General features: G+C 38.3%; 1 protein-coding gene across 1 annotated transcript in view; it reads right to left on the bottom strand.

The window, feature by feature from the left end:
* The window catches only part of kermit (PDZ domain-containing protein GIPC-like protein kermit), a 65,624-nt gene extending 55,399 nt beyond the window's left edge, over positions 1-10,225 (bottom strand). The window contains exon 1 of the mRNA XM_074180296.1: positions 9,797-10,225. Within this exon, the coding sequence (XP_074036397.1) occupies positions 9,797-10,027 (231 nt within the window). The 5' untranslated portion in view covers positions 10,028-10,225. The remainder of the gene's footprint in view (positions 1-9,796) is intronic.
* Positions 10,226-20,874: the final 10,649 nt, after the last annotated feature.

Raw genomic sequence — 20,874 nt, 5'->3', positions numbered from 1 at the left:
AGCACTAACGAAAAATCCTTATAACACTCTAAGAGCGGCGCCTGTGTGAATGTAGCGATTTATGTTTGATTTGAATCGCTGGGGATTGAATTCATTTGAAAACTCGTTCTCAGGAAGAAATTTCTTACGAAACTGCAGCTGCAGTTTCGTAAGAAGGTATCATCTTTCCTTCCAACCGATTTCATGGAGTCTTTGAAGTCCACTAGATACTTGTTAGGACAACAAGAGGATTGTTCCGAATTCTTGGGATTCTTGTTGAATACTCTTCGTGAGCAAAACAATAGCAAAATCAATACTCCCAGCCGCTCTGGACTGAATGATTCCGTACAACCCATCTCGTCTTGTGTTTGTAAATCTTTTGCTGGAAAAATCCTCATTTGTTTACTTCGTGGTAAATGTTCAAGAAGTACTGAAAACTTATGTGAATTTCTGGAACTTCATCTAGCTTTTCCTAATACGACTAATTACCAGTCCGTGCAAAGCTTATTGTTAAATCATCTGAAAATGGAATTTTTAACAGGTGATGATCGACTGTATTGTCAAACATGCGCCAAACTAACTGACTGTTATAAGGAAACAAGTATAGCTGAGGCACCAGTCAATCTAATAATAACACTGATGATTTTCAAACAAGACTCAACCTCTAACGGAAGCAAGAAACTCTTTGGAAGGTTCGAAATAGATGAACATTTCAACCTAGCAGACCACTGTTATAATATTCATGCAGTCATTGTTCACTGTGGTTCTGGCGTTGAATTTGGTCATTATTACGCCTTGGTCAAAGAAGAAACGGACTGGTTTAAGTTTGACGATAGTCGTGTCACGAAGTGTTCTGGCGATGCATTGGAGCCTCTGGAGACACCCTACATTTTGTTTTATGAGAGAGAGGACATTGTTAGATCAAAATCTTCAGATGATGTGGTGCTGCAGGTTTTTCCGGGTTTTCCTGCAGCTGAAAAAGCAAATGCGCCACTGGAATCAATGAAGTCGCCCCGGAGCGCCAATTAATTTTTATTGTTGTATTTATTTTATTTTTATCGTTGTTTTAACACATTGTAATAATTTTCCGAAAGTTATATTGATGATCGCTCAAGATATTGAAGCCTTCCAAATATTTGAGGATATGGTGGTTTACGACTTTCTCCATGATTTTTCATATCACTGATAGCAAAGTGACTGGTCTATAGTTATTTGGAAAATGTTTCTTGCCCTTTCTGGGAATAGGCTAAACACGAGTAATCTTCCATCAAAAAGGAAAATCCCCTTTCTTGTAAGACAGGTTGAAAAGTCTACTAATGGCGCGAGTTAATTTACGCAGTTTTCAAGTACGATGACGTTCACTTCATCAGTGCCAGACGCCTTGTTGATATTGAGCTGTTTAAAAATTCGCCTGAATAGACGTCGAAAAGTAATTTTCGGCATTGTGGTTTCTAATGTGGAAATAGTGGGTGATGCCTTTCTCAGAAAATCAACGGTGGAGTGAGACGCAAATTGTTCAGCTAGTAGATTTGCTTTTTCTTTGGCTGTTGTTGTTTTGTGGAGTATGCAACTTAAGCTAATGAGCTTCACGTGATAATTTCTTCCACATCAGATGAGTTCAACATCATTTAATTTCTTTCAGCACTGATTCTCTTTTTATTATTAATTGACTCCAGCAAGATGCAAACGCATTGAATATCACGAGAGTTGAAATGGAGATGGAACATGAAAATTCGAGTTTTCTTAAACTTCTGGCGAATCCATGACGTGGAGAACATCACTGTAATTATTGAGTACTTCATTTTTTTCTCCATTCTTAAGAAGAAGACACCTATTTATTTTCATATTGGTTTTTACGTAAAACACCCGGTATCAGCAATCAGTAGCAAATAAATGTTCCCTTTCTGCATATAATGATGAAAATATCATATTGATAGTCACGTCTGGTCCGTATGGGTCGTATCGCTATACAGAGCCCAACAGGAAGCATGGGATGTGGATTTCCGGATATGCTGATTAGTGATTACCGTGAACAAATGGTGGTAAGGGTCACGTCACGAACAAATGATTGTATCAGTACCTCAATACAAACAAACGTGTCTTGCACATATTGACAATGTTTGATTAAATTCCCTCATATGCATTAACGACGTGAACAAGTATTTTATTAACAATATTATTCCTAGTAGTTCTGGTGGTATCACCCGAAGATATGAGAAACTTCATGCGAAAAATGAAAAACATAGTTATAGGAACTATTTTCTTTGTAGACGAAAGGTCTCACCAGCAGCGGCTCGTCAGAGAAGGCAAGGGAAGCTTAGCCTCCCCAAAAAATTTGAGGTCATTCATCGCAATAAATTAAAACCTATTGACAAATAATTATGATTATTTTTTTCTATAAATGCTTGGGTATCATTACTTTACCATTAATTTTTAATATAAATACATAATATGCCCGAAAAAACACTATCACTCACTACGTAGTACGTACCACACTGTATCACATCACGTCAACAAAACTCAAACGCACCGCCCATGAACGAATAATGAATAAACCATCAACCCGAAATAATAAATGCCATACGTTGCAAGGGAGCCAAGCCTCCGACCGCTTTAAAAAACACAAGCTCCGCGAGACCGATTCAATCAGAAAAAAAATTGAATCAAGCGCGTCAGATTTTCTAAGGGGGTGTTAAGTGCAACAAAAACAGCTCTCATTCAATAATCTGACGATTTCGATCTGACGCAAACTCGCGGCCATTATTACAATGTGCAAAAAAAAATTCGCCATTTTGAAATACTCAAGCGCGTCAGATTAAGATATAGATGGTTCATCTTTATGTTTCAGACGTGCTGTCTCATAATCTGACGATTATCTAGAGGGATTCGCCTAATCTGACAAAAACAATGTTTTTTTAAATTTTTTTTAATTCATTGAACTTAATTAATTGAAAAACTCAGGAGATGGCATGCAAATGAATAAGTGTATGTTTTTTTAGGTAGAATACTTGTATTTATAAGAAAATAATTTAAAGAAAATGCTTAAAAAAATTAAAATTTTTGTAATCAATTGATTAATTATTGAAGAGAAGAGAATAAATTCTCTATGTTTTTACCACTTCTATTTGTAACTAACGTTACTGTATGTTACTGTACGTTACGTTACTGTATATTGTATAAGTTTGAAAATGTCCTTATATAATGTAAAAGTGGTAAAAAACATAGAAATTTTCTTTTCTCTTATATATAGTATAAGTTTGAAAATGTCCTTATAGGACGAAACTGCAGTAACGTTAGTTACAAATAAAAGTGGTAAAAAACATAGAAAGTTTCATTTCTCTTTTCTTCATTATGATTTCCTACCACGTAGTAACGGCTACATCCATCAATTAATTGATTAACAAAGCTAATCATCATCTTCATCTACATCACGAACGAGTCTGTGACCAGCTGTGATCGCGTCATGGCAACAGAATTCAGAGTGGGGACGGAGTTAGAGAGTAATAGATAGAGAAAAAGTGAATGGAGAGAAGAGGAATAGAAACTCGGAGAGGGAAATATAGGGATCATACAGCTGCACGTATTAAACTTTATCGACGAATTTTTGTTATTTCGGCTTCCGGAAATCGTCAGATTATATATTTTTCGTTATCCTTGAATTATTTCCTTCAAAATAAAAAAAATTTAGCTACGCTTGAAAATGTCGAAATGACGTTATTTTTTTACAACTTTGCTGCCCTCCCCTGTCTTTACGTCATTTTTAAATTGTCAGATTACTGGAATATACACTTTTTAGCAGGTAATTAGTTCACCCTACCTTAATCTGACGCGCTCGAGAATTTCTGATGATTAATTTTTTTTACTAATCTGATCCTTTATACTTCACAGGCGGCCTTATATATGGGGCTCATATTTGGTGAAGGTACTTAACCGGGTACAAGGTATCCCCCGAGCTTTAGTAAATCCCGAAATCCCCGCTTGGGCTCCCCTATAACAAGAAGACTGAGATAGTCCTTTTCACCAGAAAAACAAGTTTATCAGGCTTAAAACCTCCCAAAATCTTCAAAAGCAAACTAAACTCCTCTGAAGACGTGAAATACCTTGGTACTACCCTTGACAGGAAGCTAACAGTGAACTCTCACCTACAGAGTAAAGCAAAAAGAGCATATGTAGCTTATGAGCAATGTCGAAAGACAGTGGGACGCACATGGCATCTTTCACCCCATGTGGTCACCTGGATCTACACTGTTAACGTACGGAGCCATTGCATGAGGACCGAAAATTCTACAAGCAACGGTCATCCAAAAAATATAAAAAATACGGCGATTGGCTTGTTTGAACATCACAGAACCAACAACAACACCAACCGCGGTAATGGAATCAATTAGTGGTCTGACCCCTCTGGACCTGTACGTTAAGGAGGTTGCCATGGAGTATGGATGGGTCAATGGAGAGAAACGTTTACTGCGCAACCTCTCCTGCAGGCAGCCAGTGATGCAATTGAACACAGGTTTGAGTTTAATAAACCTTACAGAATACAAATAAAACAGAACACAGAGTCAGATGCTACAAATGCAAAAGGGATTTATACAGACGGCTGAAAAACCAAATAAGGCTCAGGATGTGGAGTTTACTCCAGATCACTAAGCCTAAGGATTGAGTGGGGAATAGGAAGAAATACCAGCGTGGTCCAAACAGAACTGGCTGGTATCTCAATCGCCACAAAAGAAATAACCAGGAAAGGAATTTCTGTCAAAAACATAACAATATGTACTGATAGTAGACAAGCCCTATTAGCCTTGAACAGACAACATGTTACCTCAGGGCTAGTCAACTAAGAAAACACCTCCATATTATGGAACACACATCTATGCAGGGTGTGTGAAGAGGAAGATGAAACTGTCAGGTATGTCCTATGCGAGTGTCCGAAGTTATCGTCAATAAGAGAGTGTGTGTTCGGCGAGTCTTGGCCTACACTTGCCGATATAAAGGAGATGTCTCCCAGTGACATGTCCACTTTCCTGGAAAGGACAGGATGACCGATGACCTAGGAAGACAACTCCACGGGAGGATGTACAATGGGTCACATGTAGCCTAGGTGTTGTGAGCCTACACTCAACCTCCCTACTCTACAAATACAGATCTATATTTCTAAGCTATCTGAACGTTGACGATATGGAGAGCATCATTTAATAACGTAAATGAATAGACAAAACCTTGAACAGAGGAATGTCGGTTATGCAATAACAATAATAACAAGTACATAAAATACCCAGTTAACAACTTTCCAGAATTTATTAGAAGTAATATAGACTATTATTGTAAATCAAATGTGAACCTAAGTACGAATTTATAAAGTTCATGAAGAAACATGATTTTTAAACATATTGGATAAATGCGAAAGATTTACAGGTGTAAGTAATTTGGATAATCTGTAGGATCAGAGTAGCACATCAATTGTTAATTGTTTTCATGAAAAGTAGATATAAATGAATCGTTTTTACCTTACGGTGAATGAGTATACATGTACAGATAAATATCTCCCAATTATTTATGTTATCTTTCATTTTCAATAATTTTATAACTTTTCTGTATCCACAAAAAGGCAGAAATAATGACGAAATATTACAATGTTTAACAAATTTCAATGACAAAAATGTTTTTTATGGTCGACCAACGTTCTCAGAATTTCTAGCGATCCTATACAGGATGACAACAATATCATTGTACACGTCGTCATTCAGTTTTTGGCGGTAAGGAATTCCAAAAAAGGTGAAGGAGACAACATTTCTAACTATGAAACAATTGAAAACCTATCCCGGTTTAACCGCGAATGAATCCTAGTCAAAAATTAGGAATAGAACCCTTCATTTTTTAAGATCATTTGATAGGATATAATATTATCTTTTCAACGATATAACATAAGTGATCATTTCTATTAAAAATAGCGGCACAGAAACATACTCTATGGCAATATTGTCAAACAACTAGGTAAGAAAAAAAGATGAAGTTCGCTCAGTTTTGAATGAAAAATTCCCTACTTTTTCAATTTATCTATCTTGAAAATCTCAAAGGAAGTAGTATTTTTGCAAATCAAACATTAAAATTTACCCTACGTACTACAAAAAAATGTCTAAGATACTATGCGGTTCATTTTTCTGTGCCAGTGGAAAACTGAATGAGTAATAAGATAGAGCAAGCTCTGAAATTTTCACTTTTTCACTGGCACAGAAAAATGATAAGCTCAACATCTTTGACAATTTTTATAGTGCAGTTTAAAAAAAATATATCGCTTCTCATATCAATAAAACGTACATGACTTGGTGAAAAAATTGAATTTGTCTTTAAAAGTTAAGTAATCGTCTTTTGTTTCTCAATAAATGAAGTTGTTCAATAATATTTTCATAGATGACTTCATACTGTCGCCATACTGAATTTGTAGAAAATTACTTGAAAATGTTTTATCAGCATTATCGAATGATAATATACCGTTTTTCTAACAAACAACTTAATGACACCGTGTACAATGATTTCATTGTTACCCGGTAGGTCTCCTCTTGGGAACAGGAAAAAGTCGCAGAGGGTCAAATCTGAAGAATACGGTGGCCGAGCAATTTTGGAACAAACTTCGCTGCCACACGCTTCACGCCAAAAATTTCCGAGAAAATTGCATACTCCATAATTCTCTCTGAAAACAGCTGTAGCTATCAAAAAAGAAGGCACTGACATTATCTCATTCGAAAACACAGTAATACTTGATATAACTCAAAATCAATATCCCAGAGTAAATACGAGTAGAAAGGCAATAGAAATTCGAATAATTTAATAGAACTGGCCGATACTTGAATAAAGTCCATATTAAAACTCATTAATGAAGTTTATTGTATGATTTTCACTATCTCTAGAGTATAAAATATTTGTAATTTAGAGGTAACTTATTATTTTACGCAAGAGAAAGCTTTTGTGTAGCGAAACACGTGTCGCGGTTTTTGTAAAACCCTTTATTGTGAAAATCATACAATAAACAGTATTAAAGAGTTTTGAAATTCGAATACAAAGGAATAATTTTAATAAAAAAAGGGGGCAATGGACATCAATAAGAGCTGACTGTCTGTCCTTAATTGTACACAAACAAGGTCAGATAATCCAATTAATATAATCCAATCCACACCCACTTGTATTGTTGATGGGTTTTTGAGGTTCTAAAATGACTACAAAAATATCAATGAACGATTTCAAAAATCAATATTATCAGCAGTAACCTTGTTTTGGAGATTATACCTGTGATCTTCAGTAACAATCCATTATATAATATTCATAATATTTATGAAAAAATTATGCTGTTTCTAGGTTTTTGAGAAATTTTTTATTTCGGATTTATATTGTACTTCTTCACTAGCTACATGAAGTATATCATAAGTTATGATTTCAATTATAGGAAGTGATTCTTCTTTGTGATATTTTATGAGAAAGAACATTAGAACGTAAGCGTCAACTTGCTTCGTTTTTTTTCCGAAAGCAAGATATTAAAGTTTTAATAAAATACTGGCTTTCATCAATAACTAGAAAGCCTTTTCGATAATTATGGTGAAACTCGGTATGTTTGGGAGCAATACTAATGAATGGCTTTTTCTGATGTAATTATATTGAGAATAATATATCCACTGGCGTCGCAGAGGGTTGTCTAATTGATATTTATTTTTTCAAGTTCAGTAATATCATCGGGATGTCCACATCGTGCTTATTTCTCGAAAAAATATTATGAAAAATTCGAAAACTACTTGGTTTTTCAGCTTGTCTTTCAGTTTCGATGTTATGAATGATTTTTAAAAACAAAACTGTTTCTTAAAAAAATTATTGCTTAAAAACGCATTTGTTGATTAATATTTTTTTTGCTACTAAATATGGATATTAAACAACGTTTTTTTTACCATAATTTCTATTTCTCTTTGCGGTCGGGTTGACAGGGTGCTTTGCACCACTCACTCAATCGACCGCTGTGTGAGTTGGTGGTTCAAGCCACAGGCCGGACGATCAATTTTCACTTGCTATCGACCAACCCGTGCTAGGAATCACACGTTAAAAGGTAAGACCTTGTTAGTCCTTAGCTCGTACAAGTTTCGACTTTTGAGTCGTAGGGAGACAACAACTGGTTGACAGAAAAACATATTTTAAACAGATTTAAACGCATAATGGCATCAATAGGTCTTTCAAACGATGATACCTCTCACAGACTTTGTTTTATTTAAATTCAAAGATAGGAAGAGCTTAATGCAAAACCAACGGATTCCGGTGATTTTAGACTTTTGCGAATATCTCAAAAACGGAAATTGATAGTCACCAGCGACGGCTCGTCAGTGGAGGCAAGGGAGCATTAAAAGATATTGACAAATAATTATGATTATTTTTTTCTGAAAATGCTTTGTTATTATTATTTTACCATTAATTTTTAATATAAATACATAATATGCCTGAAAAAACACTATCACTCACTACGTAGTACGTACCACACTGTATCCTGCATCAACAAAACTCAAACGCGCCGCCCATGAGCGAAAAACGAATAAAACATCAACCCAAAATAATAAATGCCATACGTTGCAAGGGAGCCAAGTCTCCGACCGCTTTAAAAAAAACACAGGCTCCACAAGGCCGATCCAACCAGCGACATACGTCCCGATTTGTAATTTCAGTTGCAGAAATTATAGCGTTAGAGGAGGCTAGCCTCCAGTTGGTCTTCGTTAGTGTACGACTGCGTTTGTTTTTTATTTATTTATTTGTTGGCCCTGTGTTTTATGTCCCGTACAAACCGAATACCAAACGTGGTCCAAAATAGGATACTCCGATTTAGAAAATTTACCGCGTTCTACAGAAAGAAATTTTAAATCTAAGGAGCATATATTTTCGTCTTGTAAATTAAAATTGTTTAGCAAACAAAATATAGCAACAGCTTTAGATACAGCTCAAAAAGAGGCCATAATTTCTTTTAATAATCAGGTTAGCGAAAATCGGTCAAATTTAAAAAGACTTATCGATATTACGATTTATTTAGGTTCCCAAGAATTAGCTTTTCGCGGACACGATGAAACCGAAGATTCGATTAATCGCGGCAATTACAAAAACTTTTAATGTTATGGGGCAAATATGATTCACAATTTGGCACTTTTTTTTCGGGCACCTCAAAAACCATCCAAAATGAGACAGTGTGGCATATATTATTGAGAAAAATATAAGCAAGGATGCAAAGAGATTGAAAATGTTTCTTTTTTTGCATGGGAAATTGATGAAACTACCTATATCACCTGTACATCAATCGTTTTTAGATAAGTCAAAGATGGTAAATGTGGTAGAACGTTTTATGGGTTTTCATGATGTTTCATCTGGGCGCACAGCTGACGATTTGTTTAATTTTTTAATTCGTACGTGTGACACCTATAATTTTAGGCAAAAGGTAATTGCGCAAACCTATGATGGGGCTGCGGTCATGGCCGGCCATTTAAATGGTTTACAAACTAAAATAAAGTCCATAGCTCCTCATACACTTTTTACGCATCGTCATGCACATGCCCTAACTTTAGTATTAAGCAAAGCGTGCAACGACATAAAAAATTTTGCGCCTCCGGCGGGCTTTTCTATGTGTACATAGTCTTTATGACGTTAGCCTCCCCTATTCTCCAATGCACGAGCCGTCACTGATAGTCACGATCTGAAAAAAAAATCATTCTCTCGCAAACAGCTGAGTTTTGTATAAATCTTACCATTCCCGTGATAGTCGGAAAGCGAGAAAAAAAGAATCAACTAATAAAAACTCTCTTACCTCGGAAGCGGGTATACCGAAACACTCTGCAATTTTTTCGTACAGCTCCCGGACATTCGAAAATCCTGAAACAAACGCCGTTGGACTCCCGTGTGCTAGCTGGCAGTAGAACTGAAGGGAATTTTTCGAAACGGGAGATACAGGTGAAACGGGTGGCACATTATTGTTTTCGAGATGCGTATTGCCGTTTTGGGGGGCCGGAGCCGATTTTGGGCGATGTTTTCTGAACATTTTTCAGTCTGTTACGCGGCGCAAAATTACTGAACAATTACGAACGCCAACCAAACACAAGTGAAGTGGACGGATATCATTACATTGTTATCACTAGCTGATAACAGGTTTTCGATGATTTTAATTTTCCATTAGAGGCTCGCGCAGAGTTCACTCGCGATATTTCTACAGCTCCGTTGCGATCAACTAACTGAGCAAAGGTGGGATATGCCGCGGGAAGTGAGTTTTGATGCAGGCGCAGGTGTAATGAGAGAGCGGAAAATATGCATTACATGTTAGTTTCGCCACAGATTTTCGATATAGCAGGGGAGCCCACGATGCAAAATGGGGATTTACTCAAGCGTCATTGAGACATATTAGGTTGCAAAGCTTAGCTGATAGAAAGAAAAAAATGTTATATAATATATTCCTTTTCATCGGTGGGGGAAGCGGCTATAGATTTGTAAATGTGTAAAAAAATACTGTTGCATGGACATACTCGAGCGCGTCAGATATTGATAGCATCAATGTCCTACGTATTTTTAATAATGTTGGTATGTTAATCTGATCGTTTGCATGATGTGGGTGGTTGTACGTAAGGGTTAAAAGTGAAAAGAAAAAAATTTAATCGAGCGCGTCAGATTTTCCAAAGGGGTGTTGAGTGTAAAAAAAAACTCTCATTCGATAATCTGACGATTTCGATCTGACCCAAACTCGCGGCCTTTATTAAAATGTGCAAAAAAAATTCGCCATTTTGAAATACTCAAGCGCGTCAGATTGAGATATATATGGTTCATCTTTATGTTTTAGACGTGCTGTCTCATAATCTTACGATTATCTAAAGGGATTCGCTTAATCTGACAAAAACAATATTTTTTTATTTTTTTTTATCATTGAACTTAATCAATTGAAAAGCTCAGGATAGCATGCAAATAAATAAGTGTATGTTTTTAAGTAGAATACTTGTATTCATAAGAAATTTTTTTTAAATGCTCAAAAAAATTAAATTTATTATAATCAACTGATTAATTATTGAAGAAAAGAGAAATGAAACTTTCTATGTTTTTTACCACTTTTATTTGTAACTAACGTTACTCTTTCCTTCATTATGTTTTCCTACCACGTAGTAACGGCTACATTCATCAATTAATTGATTAATTAATCATATTCTTCATCTTCTCACGAAAGAGTCTCTGTGATCAGCTGTGATGACGTCATGGCAACAGAATTCAGAGTGGGGACGGAATGAAAAAGTAATAGATAGAGAAAAAGTGAATAGAGAATAGAGGAATAGATACTCGAAGAGGGAAATATAGGTATCACACAGCTGCACGCATTTAACTTTATCGACGAATTTTTGTTATTTCGACTTGTGGAAATCGTCAGATTATATATTTTTCGTTATCCTTGAATTATTTCCTTCAAAATGAAAAAAAATTAGCTACGCTCGAAAATGTCGAAATGACGTTATTTTTTTACAACTTTGCTGCCCTCCCCTTTCTTTACGTCACTCTCAAATTGTCAGATTACTGGATTATACACTTTTTAGCAGGTAATTAACTCACCCTACCTTAATCTGACGTGCTCGAGAATTTCTGGCGATCAATTTTTTTTTACTAATCTGATCCATTATCCCTCACACGCGGCCTTATATATATGGGGCTCATTTTTGGTGGAGGTACTTAACCGAGTACAAGGTATCCCCCTGTATATTAATCTGCCGCGCTGAATAGCGAAATCCTCGCTTGGGCTCCCCCATTACTATGACGACGCTGAACTTTGTATACAGGGTGGGACACTCCATACGACACGGTTTCTGTGAACCGAACCATCAATTTTTTCGGGAGTTCCCTATTTCATCAAATGTATATTGATTAAGGCTGCAGAACGAAATTATTTTGGAGTCTACGGGGGGGGGGGGGGCAATATTGTGTATATTTTCAAATGGAACACCCATTATTTCGTTATACATTTGAATGGGCCAGGAAAAATAATAATATTATATATTAATAATATATAATATAAATATATTAATAATATTAATGATAACAATAATTTATTGCACAAAGGAAACCGTTACAACATAGAAGTTTCATAAGCTAACCTAAATAATGTACAAAGTGGGGAAACCTATAAGAAATCAAATTCTTGTATAGGTTGAAAACATGCAGAGTGATAAGTATAAATAGTAGATATTGTGACAAATTAAAGAATTAACTGTCTTAAACAACTTTATTTCCAACAATATTTCACTAATCACAAACTAATTTATTTACAATACTTAGCAACTAACGCTTAATTTATTTCCACTATTTGAATTTCTTGTTTAGCCGCTCGATTCATTTTCTGAACTGCCCTCTTGGGTCGGGAAGCCGTGCTTATATAATGTAACGGTCCTTTCTAGAAATCTATTGCCGGTTCGATACTCGACTAGAGTTTTACCGGCGGTTGCCGACTGCATTCTTCCGCGGTGATGTGTTTGTTATATGATTCGGCCGGCATATTGATCAGGGGCGGCTTTAGATTCGTTACAATATGATACACAAGCATTATTCCAAATCTTTAGAAATGATGCATAAAAATAAATTCAAAAACTACATTAAATATTACAATAGAAACAAACACTTGAGGTAAAAATGAAAAATATATATAGCGTTTTAGAGAGTGATTTTCACATATTAACACATGCACGGACGAAGCAATATATCTCAGAAAAATATATCATGGAATGGGTTTATAATCAGAAGGGACTTTAGTGTTGACCGAAGTACTATATCATGAAGGAGTTTTCGATTTGTAGATGTATATCAACCTTCGAGGTCGGTTTGATATAACCTTTTAACTTATTTTTGAATTGTTCGATATAATTAATTTCTGAGATATATTGCGGAAGGCGCCCGTAGAGTTTCGGGCCCAAAAATTTAAAATTCTTCTGCCCAATGATAGACTTTAAAGGTGGAGAAAGCAGGTAAGTATTGTTTTGTGTTATAGTAGTGTTCATTAGTTATCAGAGTTGATTTAGTTATATACTGTCTCGGGTCTAAGATTTCAGTTTCAGAGTAAAGATGGTCTAAAGAGTACCGGATTGTTTTACAGAATAAAATTTTGATAATTTGTTTCTGTACCATCACTAAATTATTAATAATAGTTTTTTCAATTGCCCCCCAAGCTACTATTCCATAAGCTATACGCGTGATACACTGTTTTCAGTTGGATTTTGTTCAAAATATATCTGAGGTTTTTCAGTTTGTTAATTAAAAAATGTAGTTTTTTGATCACATACGCCACATGCTTATTCCACTTGAGATGACTATTAATAATCACATCTAGATATTTAAATTCAAATATAAATTCTATTAAAAAATCATCAGAAATTTTTGAAGTAGTGAAGGAAGGCAAAGTGGATATATTATTGGATAGTGGAAGAAACAATATTCTGCTAGAGTTTATAGTTAGCAATCGACTCTAAAACCATGATTTAATTTCATACAGATCTCTTTCTACTAGTTCTTTCAAAGTGTTCCATTCTTGGTCTGAGTAAAAGATTGCTGTATCATCTGCATACATGATTATTTCTCCTTTGGTATTGACTTCAAACAAATCATTAAAATAAATGTTAAACAGGCTTGGTCCTAGTACGGTTCTTTGAGGTACACCTTACGTTACTGTTTCGGGTTTGCTATGGATATTCTTCAATTTGATTTTTTGCGATATATTTGAGAAATAGCTTTTGAACAAGTCTAGAGCTTTACCTCTGATACCTGAATTGTCGAGCGATTACATGAGTAGGTTATGGCTTACCGTATCGAATGCCTTAGATTAGTCAAAAAAGACGCAGGCTGGCTTTTGTCCAGAGCTGAATACACTTATTGATGACGTAAGTGCATTCTCTCATCGACACAATTGTACACATACATCTCCCTCTCATATCACTTTCTCTTTTATTCAAAATGGATTCAAAATATTGAAAAATTTGTAAAATCATTCACTAGAGCATCTTCAACGATATTTCAGAAGAAATTCCATTAAAAACTTGAATTAATTCGGAAAATTCCATCAGTGTTATAGCAATGTATCAATCAAACATTGACCTTGACTCTTCCATATACTCTTCATTTTTTCACCAACACTTGACACATGTGCATAAGGAAGAGTTTTCAAAGATGCTGCTGCATCCTTTTCAATGTTTGATGAGAAATATGTCCCGCTCTCAAAGAAGAAAGCAGTTTTGAGTCGGTAGCAATTACTACTCCGGCAACTGGATAATCACTAAGAAGCGGATCATATGCCAACAACTGCGCAACTCTAGTTTTTCCATGACAGTATAGTTTCGCTAACGTTCGGGTCACAGGTCGTAAGTCCTCGGGCATTATTCAAGAATGATAAATGATGATGATATGTTGTCATAGAATTTTTAAACACTGATTGATTCGTTGTGGTGTTCAATTTACATTGGTTGATTTCTGTACCCACATTATGAGAGAGGGCTCTCAAATTCTCTTTTTTTATTGCTGTACTCTCAGTGACATATAGTTCAAGGAACAATATAAGCATATTATAAAATTGATCGATGTTTCAGGGTTGATTAATCGTAGTCTGCAGTATGAAAACGGCCGGCTAATAAACCCGGAACCATCGAACAATCTGTTGAACACTGGTTATGAACGCCTACACACCATTATATTATGAAATCATGATGATTTGCATTCGTGACGATCCGAAGGTGTATAATATTAGATTGTTTCAATAGTTTTGATGTCCTGTGTTTTGTAGCTCCATATCTCAACAAATATTCCAGTTTTACCTTTTACTCTCCAATACATTTTCAAATTCGTTCAAGTAACTTTTCACAGTCGAATCATTAAAAAAAAGTCGTTAGTACTAATGTATCATTTAATATTCCATACCAATCGTGTGTTTATTGATAATATTGGTTTTTGTTAATACTAATTTAGTTATTTTTTATAGTGAAACTCGTGTTGCCATTTTATCAGGTTATTTCAACAAAGTTTTGTTCGTTTTTATCAATCTACTTTCCCGTGGGTTGAGCTATCTATCGGGCGCGTTCCCAGGTGACGGATAGGGCCACTGACTCCTAGTCAGTGGCAGAAATAAGTAGGGGGAGGGGAACCAAAGCTCCCCAAAAGCCTTTGCGAAACATGCCACCGTGGACTAGCCTACCCAAGCTAAGGTGTAAGAAATCGTGCCGGCTGTTGCTGACGCTATTTTCGTCGATTTCCTAATAATAGGACTCTGCTGTGATGGTTTGGCCCTGTTGCAGAAAGTTATAGAGAATATCACCAGCTGCTGACCACAAGACAGTAAGCATGGCCTTTTTTGGTGAGTTTTCGCCTTTGCAAAGTGCCAGGTTGTATCATCGGTGTCCAACCACCGTCCTGAACGTCTCCTGTTGTCGTAGAGGTCCACTTTTAGTCACACGTGGGTCCACTTTTAGTCACACGTGACGATTCGATCCAAAAAAGAGTCGTTCTGGTTATGCAGAAGCAAAGAACAGACCTCTAAACATAACAATTTCTGTCGTTCTTCAAATAGTGGAGCACATACTTTTCGAGCTGTTCGACCTTTCCAATACGTTTTGAACCATCATAAACCGCATGGAAGCTGACGCTTACACAGTAGGAAAACAGCTACTTCTCCAGCTAATACTACGCTGGATATTGAATTATATCCGATGACATTTATGCAAGGTACCTTCCAAGAGGTTGGTAACTCAGATGTTTCTCGTTCATCCAGCTGAGCAGGACCATAGCGGTGTCGAGGTATTACCTCTCATTAGTGCAAAAAAGATCCGACCGAAACAACAAAGTGCCTGGATTAATTTCAATGCGGCTCGACTGCATGTATTAAACCTTCGACTGATTAACCTGCCTCTCCTATTTATAAAACAGTAGAATTCTCTGGATTAATCTTCAAGGTTTTCTCACTTTTTCGATTATATTCGATGACGTATTTCTCGCCAGTTCGAGAAACCCTTTTTACGATTATTACGTGTTGTCATGTTGCCGGAATGGCTACAAATTAGTTGGACCGCTTGTTTGTCATCTTCATTTTCTTCAGGTTGGAAATTTTATACCTTACCCATTCAACTGTCTTTCGTCAGGAGGACGAGTTGTTCATAACTGAAGGTTTTTTTTGGATTAGTTTGTATGGTAACTGATCTTTCAAGTCTAATGGTAAGAATACGGCTCTGCCGAACACCTATTGGTGTGACTCCTGAGTTTGCTTGCCAAGATTTTATCTGGCCTTGTGTACCTCTTCCTGATTGGGGTATTTAATGAACAAACTGTTCATTTTAACAGATGTCGTGGGGCCTTCACGCAACCGAGCGACGGGGCCTTCTGAATCGAGTGGAGTCGTCTATAGTGTAATCTACAACTTCCCTAACTAATGGGTTATCATGAGTTTCCGCTGACTCGAAAACTCTCTGATTCCTCGACTGAATGGACTGCCTTATAGTCAACATCTTCCAATCTCTGCGAAGAGCTTAATTCCGCACCAACCATGGAGCATTCACCAGCATCCTAATTAGTTTGTTTTGCAATCTTTCCAAAATGGAGAGGTTTGACGGGGCGGTTTGTCCCCAAGCACCTGAAGCATACATGATGACAGGCTTGAACATCGTGTTGTATAGTAAAATCTTATTTTTGAGATTGAGTTTTGAATTTCAATTGACCAGAGGATAGAGTTTAGCTATCCTCATCTGCACTTTGCTTGATATAATCAATGTGATTTGCCCAGGTGAGTCAGCGGTCTACCCAAAGACCTAGGTACTTGACTCGCGTTTGCCATTCGATCTCCCTGCCTAAAATCTTGACCCTTGTGTCTGGACGTCTCCCCAAGTCTATCGCCTGAGTTTTTTCTGGATTTACTAGAATCTTCCAGTCAAAGTACCAGCCTTCGAGGTTGTCCAATGCGCGTTGCATGTAGACGACCGTAAACGCCCGACCCATGGAAGAAGCGAAGAGTGCCGTATCATCGGTATAAAGGGAAACCTTCACGTGATGGAACCTCGGAAGGTCGCTCACGTAAAGGCTGTACAGTAGTGGAGACAGCACAGCTCCCTGAGGCACTCCAGCTTCGATTTCCCTGACGTGAGACAGGGTTCCTCAACTCGGACCTGAAATGTCCTGCCCTTCAGAAAGGACCTAATCCACCCGACCAGACCTCGAGGCAGATCGGAATCGAGCATTTTGTACTCGGTCGAAGGCTTTCGAAATATCCAGGAAGACAAGATGGACTGTCTTCCTGTTGTTCAGCTCTGAGATGGAATTTTCGACCAGTCTCAGGGCCTGCAGCTCGGTGGAGTGTGCCCTCCTGAAGCCGAATTTTTCGTCAGGCAGAACATTTCGGTCTTCAACTTCTTCTGTTGGCCTTTGCAGCACAACACGTTCAGCCAACTTAGCCGTTGAGCAAAGCAGACTAATCGGACGATGATTCTGGGGAAACAGCGGGTTCTGGCCCTGTTTCGGAATCATGACAACTACGGCATGCTTCCATCTTCGAGGGAAGTATCTGAGGACGATTGAACTGTTGATTATGTCCAATAAGTATATGATGAAGTTCTCCGGGAGCTGCTTCAACAACCTATTGTTGATTGAATCAATTTCCGGAGCCTTCTTGGGTTTGGAGGCCCTAATGTACCCCCTCAATTCTTTCTCCGAAACTGAACGGATCACGTCGTCATCATTTTCCCTAAGGATGCACCGAACCCGTTGTTCCAGACGGATATCACGGTCAATATCATCATCCGGATCAACGTTGAGTTGAAACTGACTCTCCATTGTGTCTGCAAAGGCCAACGCCTTCTCGGCGGGGGAGTAGCAGATGCCGCGCTACCCGTGAAGAGGGAAGGGAGCGGTTTTCCTCTTCTCGAGCCTGCGGGTGACTCGTCATAGCTCATCATCCCCAGGTTCGAGAGATTCCAAACACTTGCACCACCTGTAGAAATCGATGGCCTGTTTAACTTGGTTGGCCATCCTGCTAGCCGCATCTTTGTCTCCAGGGTAAAGAGTCCGCTGATAAACTCGTCCGAGTCGATTTCTCTCCCGGATAAGGTTCTTTATCCTGGGAGGAAACTCATTGTAGCTTCGCAGAGGACACTCTGTCCTTGTTGTGGCTGCGCGGAAAGCATTGTTCACAGACAATTCGAAATCCGCCACTGCCGCGTCGGGGCCGTTGCGAGTTCGAAGCGCCTCACGGTCCGTACGTGTCTCCACTAGATGAGCTTTGAAAGCTTTCCAATCCGTAGATGATCTCTTGCGATAATCCTGGGGATGGGTATCATCACCCAGCATCAGGATGACTAGATTATGATCTAAGTCAAGTTCCGACAAAGTGTACACTTCGCAGGACAAAGAGACGTTCCTGAGTAGTGCGATATCAAGCACTATCAAGGTCTATTATCCCCACGATATCCCGAGCGCTCCAGCATACGCATGGAGCGCTCAGCCGTTCGCATTGGTGATTCTGCTCCACAGATTGTGCTTGGCGTTGAAGTCGCCAGCAGCAATTGTGAGGTATCTGTCGACATCAGCAGTTCATCTAGTGATTCTGGAAGTAGACGATTCCGCGGAGGGTTGTTAACTGAGATTAGTCTATGACGACCTCTTTTCAGTTGGAGTTCACGACTTCCGTGCCGTGTTACCTTGTCCGAGTCAATGCCGAATTGTACGTGAGGAAGAATACGTTTGACAAAAATGCCAACTCCTCCTCCAACACATCCAACACGTTCTCTATGGTAGAAACGGTAGTTTGGAATATCAAAAGGTTCATTGTATAGGTTGGTTTCCTGCACAAGTGCAACATCCATGTTATGTTCTGTCAGGAAGTTCTCAATATCATGTTTTTTTGGTTGAAATAGTATTGGCATTCCAAAATACAACCTTAAGAGAGCTAGGCAATGTAGGTTGTCTAGCCATTAACACGCTCCAGTTAGCATTTTTTCAAGTACGGAAACTGAATGAAGAGTTTCTTCATTTGGTCCAGGGCGGAGCAGATGTCATTAACCTTCGACGGGCGAGACTAGAGGGAGCCGCGGACGGCCTGGCGGAGATGTTACCGCTCTTGCGTAGCTCATACCCTGGCGTGTACCAGATGCTCTGGCAGGACGCCTCCCAGGTGTGGGTGCATTTCGGAGGGCATTTGCAACTACCTTGGTCCTCCTTCGAACCTTGGGGAACTCAGGACAACCGCGGTAGTTCGCAGTATGCACCCCTTTGCAGTTATTGCATTTTGGAGAATCTGATCTTGGCTTCTTGCACTCACCTGAAAGGTGTCTGCCGGCGCACTTGACGCAGATAGGAATGGCTAAACAGTTCCTTTGGCTATGTCCGAATCGCTGACACTGCCCCACCAGTGTCTTCTGGTGTTGGGGCTCAACTTTAATTTTGACATTAAGGAGGTCCCGTTCGTCGTAGATATACTTCTAATTTTGGCTTACTTGAACCAAAACCAGAGGGAGCGGACGGTTTCCACGCATCATCCTGCAGACAGATGATGGCTGGAAACCTTTTTCCACCAAGGCGCCTTCGATGTCAGCGATCTCCAGGTGTTCCGAGACTCCTCTGAAGACGGCTCTAATTTGCCTGTCCTCAGGAAGGGTATACGTCTGATGAGGGATTTTCTCCCTCACCAATAATTTGGACATACTCCTGTAGTCCTCGATCGAAGAAGGCAGAACTTTAATGTCGTCAGCCAGGTTTACTACTTTCGTATAGTTGACTTTGTGAAAGGTAGCCGACTTCGTGAAATGAACCCACTTGTCCTTCTCTCAAACGACATTTGGGGGAACGCTAGTTTTCTTGATGTTTTGGGACATCTCAGGGCGCGGAGGGAGAGGGGAGCTAACTCCCTGTTCCGTGGGATTTCCAACCTGATTGGTTTCGTCGTTTTGGGTAGTCTGGTTTTTTGGGTCACCCTGTACAGTAGAAGTAGACTTTTCACCCATTTCAGAGCCATCGCTCATTAGTTATTGATATCTCGGTTTCCGAGAAATTTAGTGCTTTATCACATAATTTAGGTGCTTTTTTGTTTGTCTTATTTGGCTTTGCGCCGGTGTTTCTCGTTGTTTGAGAGGCTGGCTTCGAAGAAGGAGGAAGCGGAGGAAAATCTTTTGGAAGTCTATGCTTCTTTTTTGCCGGAGGAGGAGACTCTCCTCGGAGTACGATCGGAACAACTCACACCCTTAGATTTTCCAAGGGCAGGCGATAATATTGTGAACAGTCTCGTGAAGTGATATATCTGGACGCACTCACCAGAGTTCTGGAGGGTTCTTGCTCGCTTAACTAACACTCACACTAATAAGAGAGATTAACCTCTGGCGAATGGCTGATCATCCACCAGAAATACTTCACTTTGTAGAAATAATTCGAAAAATTAGTCGCAGCGAAAATAAATCTGTTTGTCATTTTGACAGCTAACGTCTTGCTAATAGTTGGACCGCTGAGCCCAGTTATATTTTATAAGCAGGTACCAGCGGCGTAACAATGTTGTACTGACAGACTTATGGCAAGTCATATTCAAAAACTGTTGTATACATTTCTGTGAAACTTGTTATTAGAAAAAATGTACCTGACTATTTTTGACCATAACTGCATTTTCAGTTGACACCCTTGATCTTATAAAAAGTAAAACCTCTTGTGCTAAGGATACCAGAGGCGTACCAACGTTGTACTGACAAATTTATGGCAAATGATATTAAAAACTGTTATTGTATACATTTCTATGAAACCTGTCAAAAAATATAGCTAATTCACTATTACTTCATTTTCAGTTGACGCCCTTATTCTAATAAAAGGTAAAACTAGAACCTCTTATGTAGAATGAATACAAAGCAAGTACATTTCTTG

The sequence above is a fragment of the Leptinotarsa decemlineata genome, unplaced genomic scaffold (assembly GCF_025532065.1).
Source record: "Leptinotarsa decemlineata unplaced genomic scaffold, Ldec_3_MD MMD2_tig00026294_RagTag_RagTag, whole genome shotgun sequence".
NCBI lineage: Eukaryota > Metazoa > Arthropoda > Insecta > Coleoptera > Chrysomelidae > Leptinotarsa > Leptinotarsa decemlineata.
The sequence above is the reverse complement of the archived record's forward strand: the minus strand, read 5'-3'. Positions and strand labels throughout refer to the sequence as shown.